This window comes from Enoplosus armatus, chromosome 7 (genome assembly GCF_043641665.1).
Source record: "Enoplosus armatus isolate fEnoArm2 chromosome 7, fEnoArm2.hap1, whole genome shotgun sequence".
Taxonomy (NCBI): Eukaryota; Metazoa; Chordata; class Actinopteri; order Centrarchiformes; family Enoplosidae; genus Enoplosus; species Enoplosus armatus.
The window spans coordinates 792457-813895 of NC_092186.1; the positions used below are offsets into that span (position 1 = coordinate 792457).

General features: G+C 41.5%; 3 protein-coding genes across 5 annotated transcripts; 1 reads left to right on the forward strand and 2 right to left on the reverse strand.

Moving 5' to 3' along the window:
* Window positions 1-1855: 1855 nt before the first annotated feature.
* c7h19orf25 (chromosome 7 C19orf25 homolog) lies at window positions 1856-5707 on the reverse strand. Its single transcript, XM_070908809.1, has 3 exons — window positions 5591-5707; window positions 4684-4856; window positions 1856-3524 (listed from the first exon to the last, which is right to left on the reverse strand). Exons 2-3 carry the CDS (start codon window positions 4823-4825, stop codon window positions 3343-3345), a joined length of 324 nt encoding a protein of 107 aa, XP_070764910.1. The 5' UTR covers window positions 4826-4856; window positions 5591-5707; the 3' UTR covers window positions 1856-3342.
* Window positions 5708-7860: 2153 nt separating this feature from the next.
* reep6 (receptor accessory protein 6) lies at window positions 7861-13902 on the reverse strand. 2 transcript variants are annotated; one of them, XM_070909106.1, is made up of 6 exons: window positions 13770-13902; window positions 11666-11759; window positions 11276-11414; window positions 10816-10984; window positions 10589-10719; window positions 7861-7947 (listed from the first exon to the last, which is right to left on the reverse strand). In XM_070909106.1, exons 1-6 carry the CDS (start codon window positions 13900-13902, stop codon window positions 7936-7938), a joined length of 678 nt encoding a protein of 225 aa, XP_070765207.1. In that variant the 3' UTR covers window positions 7861-7935. The 2 variants fall into 2 exon arrangements, with proteins under 2 accessions (XP_070765207.1, XP_070765206.1); XM_070909105.1 differs by lacking the exon at window positions 7861-7947 and adding an exon at window positions 9701-9734.
* A 1062-nt stretch (window positions 13903-14964) lies between these two features.
* LOC139287543 (tetraspanin-33) lies at window positions 14965-20464 on the forward strand. 2 transcript variants are annotated; one of them, XM_070908610.1, is made up of 8 exons: window positions 14965-15137; window positions 15810-15870; window positions 17483-17607; window positions 17751-17825; window positions 17907-18002; window positions 18097-18225; window positions 18770-18931; window positions 19840-20464. In XM_070908610.1, exons 1-8 carry the CDS (start codon window positions 15081-15083, stop codon window positions 19981-19983), a joined length of 849 nt encoding a protein of 282 aa, XP_070764711.1. In that variant the 5' UTR covers window positions 14965-15080; the 3' UTR covers window positions 19984-20464. The 2 variants fall into 2 exon arrangements, with proteins under 2 accessions (XP_070764711.1, XP_070764712.1); XM_070908611.1 differs by having other exon boundaries at window positions 14966-15137; window positions 15813-15870.
* Window positions 20465-21439: the final 975 nt, after the last annotated feature.

The window sequence follows — 21439 nt, forward strand, 5'->3', positions numbered from 1 at the left end:
CTGTGTTGCTCCCTGACAGCATGCCAATATATTCACTGACTGTATACACACCTGTTAACATTGTGTACGCTGGAGGACAATGATGTTGTTGTTCAGCGGTAAAATACTTTCTAAAGCCCGACGAGAGCATTACTAGCCATCTGTATTCAAGTGCCGCAAAGACCTATAATGCTATAAACTGTCAGCGTAGATGAACTCTGTTAATGCGATGACATTATATTTGTGTTTGCTACTAGATTCAGACACTGTTTGCTGTTGAGTATTTCCTGTCAAGAAACAAAAAGATTTGATCCAATGATGGTTGGCCGTTGAGTCGATGGACACGTGTCCTTATGGAAGTTATCCTCTGGAAGTCTTTATAACGTGTTAATATCCGCTTAACTGTGTTGCTGTAAAAGTAGTGATAGGTCGAGAAGAAGTCGAATATAAAGACGATGAGTATCCTCTGTAGTTGTACCATCACTCCTCCATGTGTGCTTGGAGATCAAAGACAGCGGAGTGCTGGACGGAAGAACATCAATCTACATTAAGGGGCTGTTTATTCATAAGAACACGGTTTTGTATGTACTACTACCACCCTGCTGTATTTCCATAGCATGTTTTGACTATGAATAAAGCCAGAGTAGCTTTTGAACGCAAACCTTTCAAGTCCCACTGGCCCTTATTAGATATATAAGTGATACTCCAATGAAATCCACTGTATCTCATGAGTATCAAACACTCATCCATTATGGGTTCAAATAAGGGTCAATGAGATGCTGAGCGTGTGAAATGATGTTACATCATTTCAAAGCCTGTGGTTGTATATCACCACCTCTGCATGAGAAATTCAGGTTTGTAGTGTAGTTGTAGAAATAAAGTTGAGAATGTCTACCTGAAATGTGTGCACAAATCCCATCAAACAGTCACATGGAAGATAGCTAGTGCATTAACTGTGGAGTCACAACAGTCGAACAGTGACACTACAAAAACACCTGCTGTAGATTACAGGACTGTCGTGACTCCAGATGGCAGAGGAATGGCAGAGGAATAGACTGAAAGAAGACTGCTCTGCTTTCACCCACCAGACAGGAGGTGAAGCCATGGGAGTCAACTGAAACAGTGGATGGACTCACCACTTTGAACTGATATGATAATATACAACCACCGAATCTGAGATCATTATTATTATAATAACATCATTTCACAAAGGCAGAATCTTTTGGGCCTTATTTGAGCCCATAACTGTAGGCTTGAAGTAGATTTATGGACTTTGTAGTTGATCGTTTGATACTCAAAAGTCAGATTTTTGGGTGGAGAATCACTTCAGCAGCCCCTAAAAGTAAAATCAGGATGAAAATTGTGTGAATGAGACGCACATGGAATTAAGCTCCAAGTTTAAAAGCCATCAGAAGGTTCTGGAAGTTAGTCACAGTCGGCGGCTTTGTTCACGCCGGGCTGGAGACGAGATTTGAGTTCATGTCCAAACTGATGCAGATGAGTTTTAAATAATGTACCGTACGCTCTGCATTTAGTTTACTTTCAATTCACAAACAAAATATTTAACTGTTAAAATGACGCTGAACCTGCATGTGACTGAATTGGTTATCAAAACAGAAAATTGCATAACGGATTAGAGGAAACCTTTAGTGTAATGGACATGAGTTATCAGGTGATATCTTGCTTCACCTGGTCATAAAGGCGGCGAGGTCCCAGCCTTCGAGCGTGAACAAGACCACAGGGGCGTATGGTGCCATTTGAAATAGGCAAAAGCACCAGAGGTGTGTCATAATAAATGTTTTCATCCAATAAAAAGTGACGTGTTTCATTAAAGCGCCGAGTCGTCTTTCCTTGATTCAGAGGCCGGACAGAAACATGACATCATCAGCATCGTGCTTTTATTTGTTCTTGTTGTGAAACGATCACCTCGTCAACAAAAAGGTGTTCAGACTGAACGTGAAGCCAGTTTTCATTCGCAAACAGAGTCAAAGCAAAAACGTGAGACAAGCAGAACACTGGACAGTGTCGATCTGTGAGGAAGACCCGCCGATGCTTCAATACACCAAGACAGACGAGACCACCATCGTCTTGGAGGTGGGGGGCTGGTTTAAGACATCAGTGAGACCACTTAATGAGACTTTCATCATGAGGTTTTAGTTTTAAGGAACCGTCTTAAAACAAGAAGCTAATTTGAACACTGAGACGGGTTTTGGTCGCTGTACCAGTTCCTCCTGTTCATACTGGACAATAAGATCCTTCCTAACATGCTGCCAGGCAGCGTTTGTGTAGCGTTCATCTGAAGCTCATACTTCTGTTAGATAAAGTGGAGATCTTCCAAAGTTACTGTGCTTTTAGCACCAAATTCCCTCTTTGTGTTTCCATCCCTCCACTGCAGACCAAGAGGACACTTCGTACTAAAGACGTAACGTTGGATGACAGACACTTGATTTGACTGTTGAAGCCTCGTATTAACTTCAGATAAACGTAACTTTATTTTTGGGCTGTGGATTCTGTATCAGGATCTTTGAATGTCCAGTATGAACAGAAGGAACGGTTCCTGCGAGCAAAGCCTGTTTAAATGTTCTGTTTTGGTTCAATGTTCTTTTTTTTTAAGACAGAAGCTTTTATTTAATCCTTCAATGACAATGCAATGGCATGTGTTGCCCAGCAGAGGTCGCTCCTGACTGCATCATCAGGACTTCATAATGGTTCTACTCTTCAAAAAGCTCAGTTTGCCACATCTCTATGTGTGACCGCACTGTCTGAGAGATTAGAGGAAAACCAAGAGAAAGGACTGAAGAAATACTCAAACAGGGCAAAGATTGGCTTCTCGTTCAGTCTGAACTTATCTGAACACACATCTGATGGGATGAGCAACAAGGCCAGAAATGGCTAATAAATCAGTTATGCTGCAGTTCTGATAATGAACTATGATTTCATCCTTTGTCAGGTAAAACTTCCAAAGACTGGTCTTTACAACTTCTCAAACATGAGGACTTGTTTGCTTTGCTTAGTTTTTAGCTTCTGGTGTCACAAAATATGCTTAAGTTTAACATCACTTCACACTCATTGAAAAAGTTAATTTCTACATCAATAACAATGAAAGTAATCATCGTGTCAGCCTCGATGTCAGTCTGTGTTAACCCTCTCACACACACACACATACATATATATATATAATATATATATATATATATATATATTTAAGTTGTGGGGTCAGAGGTCAGAGGACAGCTGACACTGGGGTTCCTGAAGCACCACCAGTGTCTGGCTCACTTGGCCAGGTGTGACCTGATCCAGCTGAGCCACCAGGCCGTCTGCCCCGAGAAGGAGAGTCTCTAACAGAGGGGTCAGAGTGTAGAGTCAGAGTGCTTGACCTTTGACCTCTGCCACGTCTCTCTCCAGCTGTTCACCCGCCGCTCTCAGCTCCTCCCTCTGACGCAGTAGCCGACCTCGAACCTCCTGCAACCGTTCGTTCAGCTCCAGATACTGACGACACTGCTGGAACCTCAAGTCCACATCGCTGTCTGAAGGCCGGGAGGAGCCTGAGGAGGGAACAGGAGAACCAGTCGGTAAAGCACAGGAGAACCAGTCAGTAAACCACAGGAGAACCAGCCAGTAAACCACAGGAGAACCAGTCAGTAAACTACAGGAGAACCAGTAAGTAAACTACAGGAGAACCAGCCAGTAAACCAGTCAGTAAACTACAGGAGAACCAGTCAGTAAACCACAGGAGAACCAGCCAGTAAACTACAGGAGAACGTTAAGTAAACCACAGGAGAACCAGTCAGTAAACCACAGGAGAACCAGTCGGTAAAGCACAGGAGAACTAGTCAGTAAACCACAGGAGAACCAGCCAGTAAACTACAGGAGAACGTTAAGTAAACCACAGGAGAGCCAGCCAGTAAACCACAGGAGAACCAGTCAGTAAACCACAGGAGAACCAGTCAGTAAACTACAGAGAACCAGTCAGTAAACTACAGGAGAACCAGCCAGTAAACCAGTCAGTAAACTACAGGAGAACGTTAAGTAAACCACAGGAGAACCAGTCAGTAAACCACAGGAGAACCAGCCAGTAAACCACAGGAGAACCAGTCAGTAAACTACAGGAGAACCAGTCAGTAAACTACAGGAGAACCAGCCAGTAAACCAGTCAGTAAACTACAGGAGAACGTTAAGTAAACCACAGGAGAACCAGTCAGTAAACCACAGGAGAACCAGCCAGTAAACTACAGGAGAACGTTAAGTAAACCACAGGAGAACCAGTCAGTAAACTACAGGAGAACCAGTCAGTAAACACCAGTTCACACACTCCCACACACATAGAAGATGGACTTCAACTTCACAAACAGACTAAGTTACAGTCACTTAACATCATGTATAACATTCAGAGTGAGCTTCTGCACTGTGGTGCGTTCAAGAGAGTAAATGACACCAAGCTGAACGATGACGTCCTGTGACTCTGATCAAATCTGTGGTTTTTTATCAGATAAGAACCAGTTTTGAAGTGAGATGCAGCTGAAAAGGATTCTTTATTTTTCAGTGTAGTCAACAGAGTGGACAGCTGGACATTATTACTTTTTATTTATTTATTTATTTATTATTAGTTACTTCATTTGCTCATTATTTCACAGAACTGAAAGGTTTGAATGTGGGTAATGTTATAATGTTATCTCAGCCCTCTGCAGGTCTGTGTGGATTCACCTTGTCCAGTCTGCTCCAGGATGCTGAAGACCGGGTCGTTAGGAGCGGCTCTGTTGATGTCTTCCAGGATCTGGTCCACAGTTGGGGGCTCAGGACGGCTGGGCAGAACCACCCGCTTCTTATTTTTAGAACCAATATTCATTCTGCTGCAGAACCAGCTTCACCTCCTGTATCTGTGCACACATGTGACACATTTGACAATTTAGCTGTCAAATAAACATGAAACTGAGAAAAACAGCTGCTCCTCCAGGATTTCAATCAATCAATCAATTCCATGTTAAAGTTGATTAACTGACCCTGAATGTCTGTCTGATCACTGTTCAACAGTGATATTAAATGTCATATTACGCTAACCTTTATTTATGATGTATTCACTGTTTACTAGTCAGCCTACAGCCCTACACGGTCTGACGCCTTCACCAGACCTCTGTTAAATTATATATTCAATTCAGATTCAATTGTGTATCGGTGAACGCATAACTTACAGCTAGTAGAACATGGATTAAAATACATTCTGAATAGCTACGAGTTACTCTTTAATTCAAATCAGCCGATAAGTATATATTTCAATAAAGATTCAACTTCTATAGCGTTGTTGTTGGCCTTAGATTCACGTAAATTAGTGGTTCACCTGTTATCGTCCAGCACAGCACGTTGAGGACAACACTGCTAACTAACTAGCTAGCTAAAGCGGTCTGGACGTGGAAATAGGCTGCAGCCTGGTGGAATATTTCTAAGCCGAATTTAACAAAAAATTATTCAAATGGATGCGACATCTTCGGTAAAGACAGAAGAAAGCGTTATGTTTGCCGATAAGCAGTTATAGTTAAACTTTCAAAACTGTTACACGGAATTCGGCATTTTGTGTGACAACAATCTTGAAGGATTACAGTTTGTCGGTACTTACAGTGTTCAGTCGTTTCACCGTTAAAACAGCGGGCGAGTCTCAGCTCTTAGACTGTCTCCTGTAACCGTTCACAGACTTCAGGACGGTCAATGTCCTGATGCTGCTGCTGAAAATACTAAAACACGGCACGTCAACGTGTTACCTGCCACGTCAGTACGTCGACAGTCGACACACAGAGGACACGCCCTCATGAAACGTCATACGCTCTGGTCTCCTCAGTGGATTCTTATTACAGGAAACTGTAATAAAATTACTTTAGAAACATGTATTGTTCGGATTCACTGAGTAAGACAGTTTTATCCGGTTCATTTGTTTATCATTTTGACCAAATGTTATATTCACAAATCCAAAGTCTTAAGCAAAAAGCCAAACTTTTCAGAACTGACTGTCCACTTCCAACAATACATTCCTTCTTTATGTGAATGTCCGAACACAAAGGCTTTACAAGACGTTTATTATATAACTTATATATGCTTATATCGTGCTGTATACACAAGGTGTTTAAACTTGTTGTATAACTCTATCAATAAAGTTGTTGAAAAATATAATATATTTTTGGAGGACTACAATCTATATTACGATGTAATTATGATGAAACAAAAGTACTACAAAAGTTATCTAAATTTCATAAACAGGTTCTTATGATGATGCTTTATCTACATCTTCTCTCCCCACAAAACTATTATATGGGACAATGAGAACATAGCCAGAAAGAATAAATCACTATATTTGCAACGTTTGACAGGAATATGTTTTTTCTTGCAGACTTACAAAATAATGAAGCTCAACTTCTCAGATCTAAAATAATTGTAATTGTAATTTGTCCAAAGTACTTATATATTCTTTCAGATATGTATATATATATTGTATAATAAATACATGTATATCATAAAAGGTATGAACACAAATGCACATTATTATGTTGAATATATATGTTTTGACTATATACCCATATGTATTATATATTTTGTAGAGCCAAAAGATTAATATTAACAAAAGTAATATTTGTAATATATCAGAAAAAATGATTTTATATAGAAAAAATATGTCCATATATGTAAATACTGTGTACATATATATATATATATTTCATATGTATGGCCATAAATAAAATGTTCATAAAGAATGAAAACAAGACAAATCAAAAAAGGATGAAAAGGATGAAAGTCCATTCTAGCAGCCGTGTGAGGCTGTAATGACATTAAACACAGAACAACAAATCACTGACAACTGTCCTTAGTATATATAACAGTATAATATAATCTATAAATATATCAAATGTCTATCAAACTGATCACATTCCCATCAGCCTCAGCTGTACTTTGTGTTAACTGCTAATTTGCAAATGTTAGCTCGCTAACATGCTAAACTAAAATGGTGGTAAATAATTCAGCATCATCAGCAGCATGTTAGCATTGTCATTGCGAGCATGTTAGCATGCTGACGTTAGCATTTAGCTCAGAGCACCAGTGTGTCTAAGCAGTCTTGTCTTCATGAGGCTCTCAGCTGTGAGCAAGACGACAGAGCAGTCAAACATTTTGTTTTATTCTGATTAGTACTTTTTATTTCTTATCATAATGCAATTGTCATATCAAGGTCACAATCCCCTTCAGATTTATAAACAAAACAAAACATATTTTCCATAAATAGTAGTGACACATGTAACGAAATAAAAGAGGACACACAGTGTCACTGATGGGAAGCTGCTGATGTCTCAGAACAGGAAACTTACTTCCACCACCTGCAGGTAGAGTGTTGCAGCTGCAGTTGATACAGATGGTAAATATAAAACCTAAAAACACACAAATAAACTATCATAAACTCTAGAAAAAAAGAGAGAAAGTTCAGCTGTAACACTCAAGTGTTAAAAGCCTCAGCAGCTGTTACTTTCTTTGCCTGTAGGAGGCGACACTGACGTGTCTACGTCTGCAGGTCCAAACTGCTATTACTGATACTTTCCTCTGGGTGGCGCAGGTTGGCAGGTGTAGAATTGTTCTTACAATGATGGAACAGCTCCACCTGGTGGAGAATCTGCAGCCCGCTAAACGTGAGCTAGTGAGTGTGTGAGTTAGTTATTAGCCAGTTTCATCTAACAAAAAAAAATCCCACTGACCCCGCAAAGTCATTAATAACTAGAAAGAAAGAAAGAAAGAAAGAAAGAAAGAAAGTGTCAAATCAGAGTCTGTTTGCAGAGTTTTGGACCAAACTGAGACATCTTCATAATAAATCCTGTTGTAATTATAACAAATCTGATATAAAAAGGAAGTTCAGTCTCTTCTCGTTGGGATCAGTGAGGATGAAAAGGAAAACCTTCGTTCTCTGCTCCTCTTCCTCCTCCTCTGCTGCTATCTGAAGGACTGAAAAAAAGGAAAACACAGTTTACATTATTTTATGGGTTCATGATTTCCTAATAATTTCCTTATAATTTCCTTGGAAGTCTCCTGGAAACACTAATTATAGAGACAGTGTTCAGTTAATACACTTCCAAATAATTAATTCCAATGACTTATTAGTGTAACCTAGAGAGTATGTTAGTCAGTGCACAGCAGTGAAACATTCAATAATAGAATTAATGTATATTTACTGTATTGGTACTAAGTAGTACCAAATTACACCTTTGGAATTTATTTGGAAGTTATGCACCTGTGCAATAAAACTTTACCAAATAGCACATTGACTATTATTTCTAACGTTGGTGGTGGGTGGGGCGACATTTTATTCTATATTTTAATCACACTTTCATTCTCCCACTCAAATGACATTTTGAAATGGTCTCAGTCCTCTGCCCTACTTCTCTGTATCGATCACGATACAGTGAACTGATCAGTTTTACAGTCAATACGCTGATACTGATTGGCTGTAAGAATGAGTGAATGAAATATTTCTCCCGAGACATTCAATCAGATTATTGATGATCAGTAGTAGAGGCAGAGTGGTGGAAGTAATAGTACAAGTAGTTCTGATAGTAGTCGATATGCTAAAAGTAGAAACAGCAGACACTAAAACGTGTCCTGTTTCTGTCTCTACAACATCATTCTGAAAACGTTTTAAATACAAAGATGTTATTCTGCGATCAAAACATCATCATTATTTTGTAACTAAAAAACACAAACTTGTTATGTCAAGATGACAAAACAAAAAAGCAACATCTTTTATCCAAGTCCTCCCTGTTCGGAGAGACGACTCTGACTTACCGTCAGTCTACGCTCAGCCCATCCTGACGCCAAGAACAGTTCAACAGACACACAACACACAATTAAAAACAAGTGAAGACTTCACATTGAAGAAAACATCTGTACACCGTCAACAACAGACAACATTAACACTTTTCTATATGGTCACTACTTCATCCAACAGGGGAGAATAACAAAGCTGTGAAGACCGGGTGACATTAAAATGTCAGATATGATACATCCAACTGTTTTTGATTACATTGAAGAAATCATACACAGAAAACATAGCGAAGTCAAGAGGATAATTAATTAATTATTATTATTCACTGCTTAACTATTTTACTTAAAGTTCATTTGTATTTGTAGAAAACCAAACGACTGACTGATAACAGCTACTACATTACTGGGAGACCTAAAATGATCTTTTCATTATTCTTATCATTACATTAAAAACTGGCATCATCTTTAGTGACGACTGCTGAATGTACTTTTCTACTTTGGGGATTAATGACTCTAATGACTCTAATGATTCTGTTCACAGCTCAACAACTCAGCTGCTGTTCTATTAGAAACCAACAAGCAGATTTCTAGAAGTACCAGTCAGGAAGTTGATCTCCCTCAGCGCTGACGCTACTAGCCTACTTAAGAGCAGCAGGTTGGGAAAGGGGGGCGTTTGAAGCTTTCAGGTCTGTTCAGGTCTCCATGCCTTCTTGGAGGATCCTGTCAGCTCCATCTGCTGCTACAGCCACATCTGCAGCCCAGCACCACCGAAGAAGAAAGCTGCTTTGCCTTTAAACCATTACAACACTGATGATCTACGAGGGTCACTGAGGTTCATATTAACTATCGTCACACCACATTAAATATGCTACTGACACCACCCCAGTTGACTTACCATACTGGTTAACCCAGGAAAGGCTGGAACAGGTAACAGGACAGCTGGGTTAGCATGTTTAGTCCTCAGCTCTAATCTGAATGTACAAACAGTTCATGTTATATATTATATAAACCAGCATTTTAAAAGTGTGAAGTCCTGCTAGCGTCCCCGAGAAGTCACAATCTGAAAGTGTTCAAACAAGCAACATGCGGACGTCGCAATTAAATCAATTCATGTCACCGGAATCGTAAAGTAAATCTATGCAAATCTTTTGACCTCGGTTCAACTTTGGTGAATTCTTAAACGCAAATTAGCGGCATTGACCGATAGAAAACCGTCTGGACCTTGTTACCCTTTGAGGAAATGGAAACAGCAGACTGATGAGACGATGGTACAAAAACATCTCTCAGACAAACTCTACATTTATTTGGCCCGTTTGCGATAGATCTAGACAGCTTGCTAACTGACACTTAGCAAGACAGCTAGCTTCTGGAGGGCTTTTGTGACTAAGTACCACTAGCAAGCTAGCAACTAATTAGCATGTAATTGGTTGCCTCACCAGCTACAAGGGATCAGGAACGTGATCAAGACCCTTCATGACAATCTCGTCCGCAGTTCTTGAGATATCTTAATGGACAAACCAGTCAACCAACCAACATCTCTACCAAACAAGCGAGACTGCACTGAAAACACGTGGTGAAACAGCGACTCTAAGAGGCCGCGGGAATCTCTAAATCCACAAACACTAAAGAAGAAACACAGAAACTGCAGCTCAGAACAGACCTCAACACAACAAGGTGCTGCACATCTACATGCTCTACTTCTATGGACAGAGGGACTCAGCAGTTAGGGTCAGAGGGAGGACTTGGTATGTTGATGATACTGAGCTAGAGCCAGGACATGGGTAGCTTAGCTTAGCATAAAGACCGGAAGCTGTGGTTTACGTACTGGTCGTTCTTCGCTCGACTCTGATGGAGCTACTTTAGCTGCTGAGGAACTTGGTAAACTTTTAGGTTCAGGCGGAGCGACCGGCTGCATCGGAGTCACCAGAGCTTTATTCTTCACCAGAGTGGTCAGAACTGAAGAGAGGGAAGGAAGGAATATTCAACTGAATATCTAAGAATGCTTAATACATGTGTGTAACCACAATGTGCTGGTGTTGAACTGGTCTGTACCTTCTCTGGTGAGGTTCTCGGCGGCACTCATGGCCCTCCCGCCGAGGTTGCTCACCATGTTGTCCACCATGGCCTCATGGCGGAGGAAGATGGGCCGAACCACTTTGTTGTAGATGATCTGGGAGCCGTTCCAGGACATCGGAGCCATGCACCACAACAGGAAGAGACACTGGAACCGCAGACGACAGAGGGGACATTTCTAGATAAATGCTTATTTACTGGGTGTACACCTTGATCCTCATTAGTCATAGTCTGGTTCCAGACTTCCCATCTCTGATTTTGTAGGGTGATAGAATTACTTACATTTAGGCCACAACGGGCATTTAAAGCAAGTCACAGTTAGTATTCGGACAATAAACTTGAGTGTTAAAGGTCAATTTAAAGTTCAGAGTTCTGCTAAAGTGAGGTTGGTAATAGGCCTAATCTGGCAACAATCATTGGTTCTTAAGTGTTTTCTCACCTTGAAAGCGTAGTAGAACGGGAACCAGTAGAGGAAAATGTCGGAGAAGAACTCGCCCAGGCTGAAGACACCATACACCACCCAGTACGTCAGCCATTTTGTGTCGTCTTCTTTGCTCGGACTTTCAATGGCTTTGATTCTGCAGATACGAGTGGAAACAACCTGTCAGAGTGTCTCAGGTGAGCCGTCCATCACAGAGAAATACATTCATCTCTCAGATACAGACTTCTATGCTATGGTCATTATAGACACAGGCTCGGTGTCAGTGTCTCAGGTCAAACAAGGGGAGCTTCAGGATTGTTTCACGTCCATCACAGTGTTGGACAGACGTGTCCCTGTGAGTGAAGAAAACACAACAAGCAGATCTGCATCTTAATATGAAATACTCACGAATAATAGGCTGGATAGACAAAACCAATCAGGTTGCAGAGGAGGGCGGCACCATATCCATACACCAGGTAGAGTCCTGTCAGTGAGACGGCACCTGGACGAGACAGGAGGGAGACTTCACGTCCACACTGATGCAGACACATTTAAAAACACTGTTATCTTATAGAAAGATGAAAGTCACGGCTCACAATGTCTTTTTATTTACTTTTGTATGTTTAGATGTATGTTTATGTATGTATTTGAGGCAACCATGTACCACAAAACACAGCTTCACACATACATACATATATATATATATATATATATATATATATATAGATATATATATATATATATATATATATATAGAGATATATATATATATATATATATATACAGTGCATCCGGAAAGTAATGTACTCCACAAGGAGCTACATCATAGCACCAACATACATCACAGAACAGATAATTATATAAATATAATGAAAACAGGAAACCGGAGGCTGCACTGAATCCATGAGAATTACAACGTGTTAACTCACACGTCACGTTTTATTCGTCCTTTCTGCCCTCACTGAGTGGCATTAAAGTTTATTCAAACAAGACGACAAACAGAAAGTAAGAAGAAAAAAAGAAAAACATGGAGCTGGAAAACGCAGACAGTCTGTTCTGCAGTGTAAAACACTACTGTAGTAATGTTGAAACAAGCTCACGGTTTAGAACTGATCTCTGACAGCAGCCATGTTGGGAAAGTGAACCAAACTGCAGACAGACAACCAAACATTTAATCTGCCAGAAATCCAACCGATCGTCCGACAGCCAGATCGTTGATCAATCAGGAACTGAATCAGCTGTTGAGACCTCGAACAACAACAATCAGCAGAAATTCAGTCCGATTCTAAAAGCAGTCAAATCTGGCTCGGTGGGGACGGTGTCTTCAGAGGGTCATCACGGCAGCAAACATGTTAAAATGACCCAGAATCAGAAAGAGAAAGTTAACTCAGGTCTGCAGAGCAACAGACAGACGTCTTCAGAACTGAACACTGAGGATTCTCCTGACTGACCTGCTGACAGACTCAACCTGATGTCAGTGAGACAGACAGGAAGTAAAACGTGTCCTACCTCTGATCAGCTTATGTGGCGGTTCACACATGGAGGCCGGTGTGCTCTGCTGTGTGTCTCTGTGGATAATCTGCTTTAACTTCACTGCAGAGTGGGAGACAGTGTGCACCAGGCACTACAGTGACATCATGTCAGTGTGTTACTGATCCACTGTATGAGCATCAGTGTGTAAGAACAGACTGCTGTTCACTGCAGTTAATGTCCTCAGCTGAATACGACACGCAACAAACTGATTCAACATCAGCGCTCAATGATAATTCTTCATCATCTTATTTATTAGTCATATGTGCAGTTTGATCCAGAGTCAGTACAGCCTCCCTGCAGCGTACTGAAGAGCTGTTCATCCTGTGACTTCCCTTCTTTCGGCATGTATTGTGTGTGTTATATACGTATACATATGTATATATATACACACACGTATATATACTTCCACAATACATTTGCTGCAGAATCATCTTTTGAATCACTTTTTTTAAAAAGCTTTTATTAATGCGAGCACACCATTTTACTTCCGTCTGTTTAATGTTGTTGCTTTTTATTTTTTATATTCCTTTTCTGTGTTTCATTTCCTTTTTATTCTTGTGTTACTGTCTGATTCAATTTCATCCATCTTAATGTTTTTGGTTCATGTAAATCATCACTTTGCAGCTTTGTTTCGAAAAGTGTGACTAAATAAAGTTTATTATTATATTATTATTATTATTATTATTATTATTATTTATGCGAGCGTGCATCATGTGCTCATCATATCTCATGGATGTCGCTGTGTGAAAAGTATAATATAAATATTGTTAATATCTACTGCAGCTCGAATGTTGACCCAGAACATGTACAGCTTCATGTTTACAGACAGCAGCTGTTCACAGGAGGATTAACTGAATCCTCTTCAGTTTCCATCGACATGCAACATGCAGGTACAAATCTACTAAATATAAACCGAGCGACGGTCGAATCATCCAGAGCAAGTTTGTGATGAACCGAGCAGAGAACAAACCTCACGTACCCACTGCTATGATCTTCTTCTTTATCCCCGTTTTCTCCTCCAACTTCCCCAGAAAGTCCGTCACCACGTTCTTCTCGTTCAGAAACGTCTCGGCTCTGTCTTTGATGGACGAGAGGATGTCCAGCAGGCCCATGGTCCTCAATCAGGTCCTCAAATAACAGGGGGGTCGGAGGAAGACGACCTGCAGTGGAGAGGAAAACACAGCAGAGTGTAATCCTCTGAGAGACACAATCTGCTTTAATGAGGAGAGGAGGAGGGAGGGGGTGAGGAGGAGGGGGAGGAGGAGGTAGAGGAGGCACAGAATTGGAGCAGAGAAGAAGAAGATGGAGCAGATGATTTGATGTCCTTCAAACTGAACATTTGATCAGCAGGACGACGTCAGATATTTCTGGACTTCCACCCATCAGGTGACGCTAACACTCCACGTGTTGCTGGAGTTTATATTTTAGATTTGTTGGGATTCATTTCAGATCATCAGGAAGTTGTTTGTTCCACCAGCTGACTGCTTCCTAAAGGCTCCTGCTGGGTTTATATTCTTCAAGAGGATCAGAAATGTGTTATTGACTCACTTAAAGTCCCCCTCCACTCAAACATGTTCTCCTTCTTGTTCCTGAAGGATGGTGTTTGTTCACAGTTTGACTCTAGAAGGATGTTTTCACGTTCAGCTGATCAATATTCAACTTAACTTAAGTGTGATGTGGAAACGTGAAGCCTCCAGCGCAGAAACACAGACTGGACTTCACAGTGAAGGAGGAGACACCTGCTGTCCAGCAGCAAAGATTCTGGATCTTTAATGAAGGGGGAGGAGTAGATATCATTTCAACGATTTTGAAAAGACAATTGAATTGAATTGCTCTCCGACACTGTAGAGGGCGCTGTGGATCTACAGCCAGCACACAGGAAGCAGTGGAAGAAGAAAGCAGGATTCTCAACTTTTCATTAAAATTGTGTCCAATAGCAAATAAATGTTTTTATTTTAAAGAGGTGGGGTCTCACATCTAATGAGGTCTCCATCATTGAATGATGATCTTTTCTCTGGCGCCACCTTCAGGACAAACCTTACACTGCAGCCTGTAGGGGGCGCTGACAGGACTTGGGGTGTTCTTGTTGAACCAGCAGATGTGATGTGGTTTGACAGCGACAGGGTTTAGGGTTAGCCTCCTCCCTCGCTGTGATGACAGGAGGACCTCCAGCAGCCTGACAGGAGGAATGCGTCCTGCAGGCCGACACACGTCGTCTGCCGTCATGTCAGCAGATAAGAAACCTTGAACAGACTTTCAGTCAGACAGAACAGAGACCTGCTGAGGGGAGATGAGAGGATACCGAACTATCAAGTACACTTTATTCGTCTTCTGCTACGCCTTCTGGGTGAGTCTCTGTGTTGGTCTGAGGATCCAACATGTGTGTATGTGTTTATGTACGTACACAGGTTCATTCGTGGGGTCGATCTCAGCAAAGCGCATTCTTTAACTCGTTGCACAATATGGTTTTACTGCAACACCACAGTTACACCATGTCACTGGTCTGAAGTTTAAGTTCCTCTGATTTTGAAAAGAAGCGCTTCATTTGTGGACAAATGAAAAAGTGACACAATCCTGAGCGTGTTTTTTCCCCAAAAATATTTACAATAAAACCTAATATCAATCAATTTAAAGCCAAAATGTAAAGTAAAATGTGGGCAGTAATTTTTTTATGGAAGTCCATTTCTGCCAGGAGAAGAAAATAAATTAGATGTTAAGTTATTAAAACTATGAGACACAAAGTCACAGTAGTCAAGCTTGTTTCAAAGGTCAAGAATGAAGCTGAGTATTTCATGTTCTCACCTGTAGAAACACGTCCAACACCAATGCAGATCCTTCGCTTTTGTTTATGTTGTTTTACCACAGTGTTGTGTTTCATGATTCAGATGGATCTCAGTTTCATCTCTGCCTGTCCGTCCAGGACGTGTTTAGCCTAGCTTAGCACAAAACCTGGAAGTCAGATGTCTGCCTGTCTTAATGTGGGTCAGGTTCTCTTGATAAAACATCGTCTCTGTGTCAGCAGGTTGTGAGCGCCGTCCTCATAGCGGTGGGGATCTACGCCAAGATCGCCAAGGAGAAAGGTTGGTCAAAAAATCATAATAACAGGATGCACTAAATATGTGTATTATTAAATATTCACGACTGCAGGAACGTGACACCCTGTAACCGCCTCCCAACCTGAACTTTCTTCTGTACGTTTTCATCGTATTATACGAACTGGGATGTTTCACAGAAGTGATTTTCCAAATGGTGGCGGCGCCTCGTGTGACGGATGACTGTCAAACTGCAGATAAACGGCTTGTTTGAGATGAGGGGGGAGGTGATGATGGGGGAGGTCTCAGAAAGTCGGACAGCTCGGAGTCAGCTGACTCCAGCTTTGTTCAACTTCATTCAACAAGAAAATGTAAATATAACATCAGGCACAAACCAACACAATACAGGAGAACAAGAGTTATCAACATCCACATATCTGGAGGTTAAAGAGTTCACTGGATGATTTTACGTAACGTTATTAAATGAACGTCTTTGCCTTTATTAGGAATACAACATTTGTCAGGTAAAAGAAGGTTTTTTGTCTATTTCTTCCAAATGTGTTCCAATAAAATTATGAGATTTAGTTTTTACTTTGAAAAATTTGACGAATATGTTGTGCGTGGTGATGTAAAACTTTCATCAATACCATGAGGTAAAAACACCCAATGAGCGCTCAGCTCGATCTATTGGCTCGATCTTTCCCATCAAACATTCTGCTTCTGCAGCTCGTGAAGAGCAACTGCGGCGCCTAGCTCTGTCAGCTGCGCACGTCTTTGGCCCGCGAGATTTCCAAATCTCACGCAGTCGAGCATCCAGAGCAAGTCGGACAAATTCACTACCCATCATGCAATTCACTCAACAAGACGGCGACCGAAACTGCGCAGGTCTGCGTCGGTCTGGCTCATCTCCAACAGGTCCCACAGGCTCTCAGGTGCTCATGCGTGGGTTGCACGTATGGTGTCTGTTTTGATTTGTGAAATGAGTCAAAATGAGCAGGATGCACGTTGCTACTCACAGCTTGCATGTTGCTGCAAAATTGGTCAAACCGGCCCAAAGATGTTCTGGATCATTAAAAAGAGGACTGACTGGTTCAGTAGGAGAGTGAAGCCGGCGGCTGCAGACAGACAACAACAAGTGGAGCTGATATGATTTACATCATTTTCTTTCAGGCTGACTGTGAACACAGGTCGTTGCTGAAAGGAGCACTTAAACTATTCAAGTAAAGTACAAGTACATCAAATTTGACCTTGAGCACAGTACTCAAGTAGATGTACTTAGTTACATTCCAACAATGGTTGTGTCATCACTGAATGTGCACTGCCTCCTGAGCAAATGTGTTGTTTAATTTATTATTAACAGTGGAAACAAAAGCAGAGCCAGAGACGATGAAGGGAAGGAAAGGGAATGAATATTATATATCATTCTTTCATGTAGTTGGTGTGTGTGTGTGTGTGTGTGTGTGTGTGTGTGTGTGTTATAAAAACAATACACTGCTGATAACATTCCTGAGGAGGAGCCACAAAAAGTGAATCAGACATGTTTCAACTTTTACTTGCTGTGACGAATTATGGTTTGAATTCAACTGTGTGTTTCCTGTGTGTGTGTGTGTGTGTGTGTGTGTGTGTGTGTGTGTGTGTGTGTGTGTGTGTGTGTGTGTAGATGTGGTTGACACCCTGACAGTAGATCCAGCTCTGCTGTTGATCGTCGTCGGCTCGGTGATGTTTCTCATTACGTTCCTCGGATGTTTCGGAGCGCTGCGTAACGCCACCTGCCTGCTGAAGATGGTACGACTGATCCCTGATCAGCTGATATCTTCTGTCTATTAAATTGTTCCGGGTTCAGTGTAATATTTATTATGTACATCAGTGCTGCTGAGTTCTTACTGTTCAGGCCGTCTGTTGTAACCAGCTGGTGTTTGTTCCTGCAGTTTCTGGGGATCCTGGCGGCCGTCCTCCTCCTGCAGATCGCTGCTGGAGTCGTGGGATACCTCTTCACTGACATGGTAACATCACACCGTTCTGATGAGACAGGAAACATAATTCTGCATGAATTAACTGAAGCACCAAACAAACCTGTTGTTCAGGTGATGGAGAGGACGGAGAGGCTGATGATGAAGGCCATCGTCCGCTACAGGGAGGACCGGGACCTGGAGAACGCCATCGACTTCATCCAGAAGAAGGTGAAGAAGAACAATGATTTGTGTCCTTAATGATTCAGCTTCAGGCCTTTTAAGATGGAGTTCGTTGGTAGTGAGCTGTTTGTTGTGTTTGCAGTTTCAGTGCTGTGGAGTTGAGAGCTATAAGGACTGGTCCCATAATGTCTACTTTGAGTGCTTGGACACCAACCCCAGTCTGGAGGCCTGTGGAGTTCCCTTCTCCTGCTGCATTCACCTACAGAACCAGGTCTGAACCACAGTCTGTAGTCTGTCAGTCTGTGTGGTTTATGAAGAGACGTTTGGATCGATGGAACCTCAGTCGTGAGTTTGATAGCTGACATTTAGAGTCAGGGGCTTTCATTGTCTTGGCCTTTGCATGAGTCATTTAACTGAACATCTGTCTTGGTTTAGTTGCTGGTGATGTTGGTTAACTTCTAACTACAATTTAAAATGATAAATGCATTGAAGCAGTTCATTAGTAGCGTTGATTTTACTGAGTGATACAAAAACAAACAACGGCGTATCATCTGCATATGTAGAAATATTAACCTTGTGTTCCTCTACATGTGAGAACCAGATTAACAGTCTACAGTCCTGCTGGCGCCCCCTGCAGGCTACAGTGCTCATTACAGCAACAACATCCTGAAGATTTATCAGAGTCTCACCTGTTGTGGAGTGAAACATACAAAGTTTGTCCTGAGGGTGGCGCTAGAGGAAAGGTTAGGGGGTAATTGAAATCTGAAGGGTTGATCATCTGGGGAGCAGGAACAGTGTGTTACTCTCTCCGGCAGACGGTGCTGAACACCATGTGTGGTTATGGGATGCAGCAGCTGGAGGAGCGTTCAGCCGGTGAGGACGTCTTCACCATCGGCTGCCTGGAGAAGATCATCTGGTGGGCTAAAAACAACCTTCTGCTGGTGGCCGGTCTGACTGCCGGCCTGCTGCTGCTCGAGGTAAGACCGCTGACTGGAGGACAGCTTCAGTTTCTGTCTAGAACTTTCCAAAACTGACAATCCGATATTCAGACCCACTTCATGCTGTGACTGGCCAGCTGTGTGGAGATGAGAATGTAGGCAGGGTTTGAAGTTCCCTCTCAGCTCCGTCTTTTCATTCTTTACACAACTATTTTGGCACTTTTTGTGTGAACAACTGTGTGCAACACTATGAGTGTCTTCCAGTTGAGACGGTTGCATCTCCCCCCTCTCCATGACATCTTTTCACCCCACCTTCAACTGGGAGATTCAGACTTGTTTCAGTCTAAAGGACTCATCAGACTTGTTTTGCCTTGTTCAGAAAGTTGCAAAAAATGTTCTTGCTGAACTACAAAAATACACCTTCCACTTCTGATCTTACAGAGTGGTGATTCTTTCTAACAAAAGATCTTTGGTCAGTACAGACAGGGATTTCAGAGAGCTCAGTCAACAGCCAAGGTTTTTCTTTGGCCTGTGGACAAGTTACTTCTACTTCATTTTAACATCTAAAGGCAACAGTCAGCGCTGGCTAGAAAATGAGAAGCCAGTATGTTTTCTGGACTGATCTTTGTTCATATAAAAGAGCCACATGAGATGAAAGACTCAGTAAGAAATGTGTTAGCTTTGGAGCTTAGAGAATATACTGTGGGTATTATTCTTTATCAAGAAACAGATCAAAAAACCCAACTATGAATTCTTGAAAGATGTTGTTTCCCCAACAAGAAAGCATTTTTTAATCAGGCCCTGCTTTAAACTGCATTACCATAAGGTAAGGTAACTTTATATAGATATAACATTGAATCTTCAGGTATATGACAGAAAGAAACAGACAGAGTTTGGACAGAAGCAGCACTGATCAGTTTCTAATCTGTTTATGTTGCCTCCGGTAGGTCGGCATGATCTGCCTGGCTGCCGCTCAAATCTCCAGGATAAAGAAAGTCCAACGACAAATGGAAGAAAATACAACTAGAGGCAAATCGGAAAGAAAGGACAGCTACTGGTATCCTGCTTTTGCAGACTTTGATGACGAGTAAAAACTGCTTCTGAGATCTGAAGCTGACTGTGGAGACGGATCAGAAAAAGAAAACAGCTGACAGACATGTTCTGTTTACACTGTGAATTTATAGTCATCTCCCTCCAGGACGCTTCAGTAAGACTGAGGTGTTGGCAGTTCAACCACTACCTCACGGAAAACACTCTTTACGTCACACATTTTTAATCAAAGTAAATGATTGGAAAAGAAAGTCAGTGTTGCGACCGTTAGCGCTGAACAGATCTTCAGCGTTTGTATTCTGTCGCACTGCTTGAGCCACAAGTCTGTGTGAAAAGATTACAGAATATTTTTATATTCTAAAGAGCTGTTAACGAGTAACAGCAAGTAACAGCTCTTTAGCACCATTTGCAGGGTTTTACTAGTACAACAGATGTTATGTACTGTGTGTTGACAGTATGTATTATGTACACTGAATGTGTACATTCACTCCGGTGCGAATAAAGCTTCATAGTTATTCTTCAGATTCTCTCGCTGTGATGATTTCTTTAAAGGATCTGAATACTTCTTCCAACACTGCATAACGGAAAATAGGAAACAGATAAATAATCAATAAGGAAAATGGTACTGACATAAACATCGGAAAACTAAGGACTTGTGAAAGATTAACAGGAGAGTCAAATAAATTAGTTTTAAAATCAAATGGAAAGATTGATGGAAAGAAAACAACCAAACAAGTATAAAGGTTTATGATTATTTCTTTAACGATTCACGTATATTTTTTGAATTGTTTGTCTTTCACTGCCTTGTGTCAGTTTGGGGGTTTTGTAGTCTTCCTCATGACTAGTAAACTAAACTTCGTTACCCTTTAAGCAATAAAACTAGACCCAATCCTGAATCTAAACGATCTAAAGGCTGCAGTAACTCTGCTCCGCGGTGGTTGTCCCAGCTGATGACCTGTCTGTTGGACGTACAGAAGACAATCTGTCCTTTCTATCTTCTCACATCAGTAGACTCACTGCTGACCTATCAACAGTCTAATGTTCTGCTGGTGCCCCCTAGAGGCTGCAGTGTTCATTCCACCCCACCATGAGACCTCATGGATACTGATGCTGCGTCCAGTTGTCCTGCTGCCTCACAGCTTCTCTTTAAGTCTTGCTGTGTTACTGTTTTAACATTTAAAGCACTTCATGGTCTGGCTCCTGGTCACCATGTTAAGCTTCTGACTTACTAACAGCAACAAGGACCGGCCTCTTTTATTTCATTAATGCTTCATTTACAAACATTATTATTTTGAAGTCAAAGTGACACTCTGCTCTGAATGCTTTGTTTCGTCCTTGAGGAGAGAAACTCTCAGCATGCAGAGCCAGGAGACCCCTCACTAAATCTGGTTAATCCCTGTTGTTCGTCTTTCACTCATTCATTGTGACTTTAATCTGTGGTGGAGGATTAGCAGTCGAAACACCTGTGGCTGCGTGTTGTCGCAGGCATTCAGTCCC

Bases quoted from the DNA above. Each gene is read 5' to 3' on its own strand.
- c7h19orf25 (XM_070908809.1), bottom strand. From the start codon at position 4,825: ATGAATATTGGTTCTAAAAATAAGAAGCGGGTGGTTCTGCCCAGCCGT. The intron at 3,525-4,683 runs GTGAATCCACAC...TTCCCTCCTCAG, and splicing joins CCTGGAGCAGACTGGACAAG to GCTCCTCCCGGCCTTCAGAC.
- reep6 (XM_070909105.1), bottom strand. From the start codon at position 13,902: ATGGGCCTGCTGGACATCCTCTCGTCCATCAAAGACAGAGCCGAGACG. The intron at 11,415-11,665 runs GTGAGTATTTCA...TCGTATCTGCAG, and splicing joins GTCTATCCAGCCTATTATTC to AATCAAAGCCATTGAAAGTC. The intron at 10,720-10,815 runs GTACAGACCAGT...CCCTCTCTTCAG, and splicing joins CGAGAACCTCACCAGAGAAG to TTCTGACCACTCTGGTGAAG.
- LOC139287543 (XM_070908610.1), top strand. From the start codon at position 15,081: ATGAGAGGATACCGAACTATCAAGTACACTTTATTCGTCTTCTGCTAC. The intron at 17,826-17,906 runs GTAACATCACAC...CCTGTTGTTCAG, and splicing joins GATACCTCTTCACTGACATG to GTGATGGAGAGGACGGAGAG. The intron at 18,932-19,839 runs GTAAGACCGCTG...TGCCTCCGGTAG, and splicing joins CCGGCCTGCTGCTGCTCGAG to GTCGGCATGATCTGCCTGGC.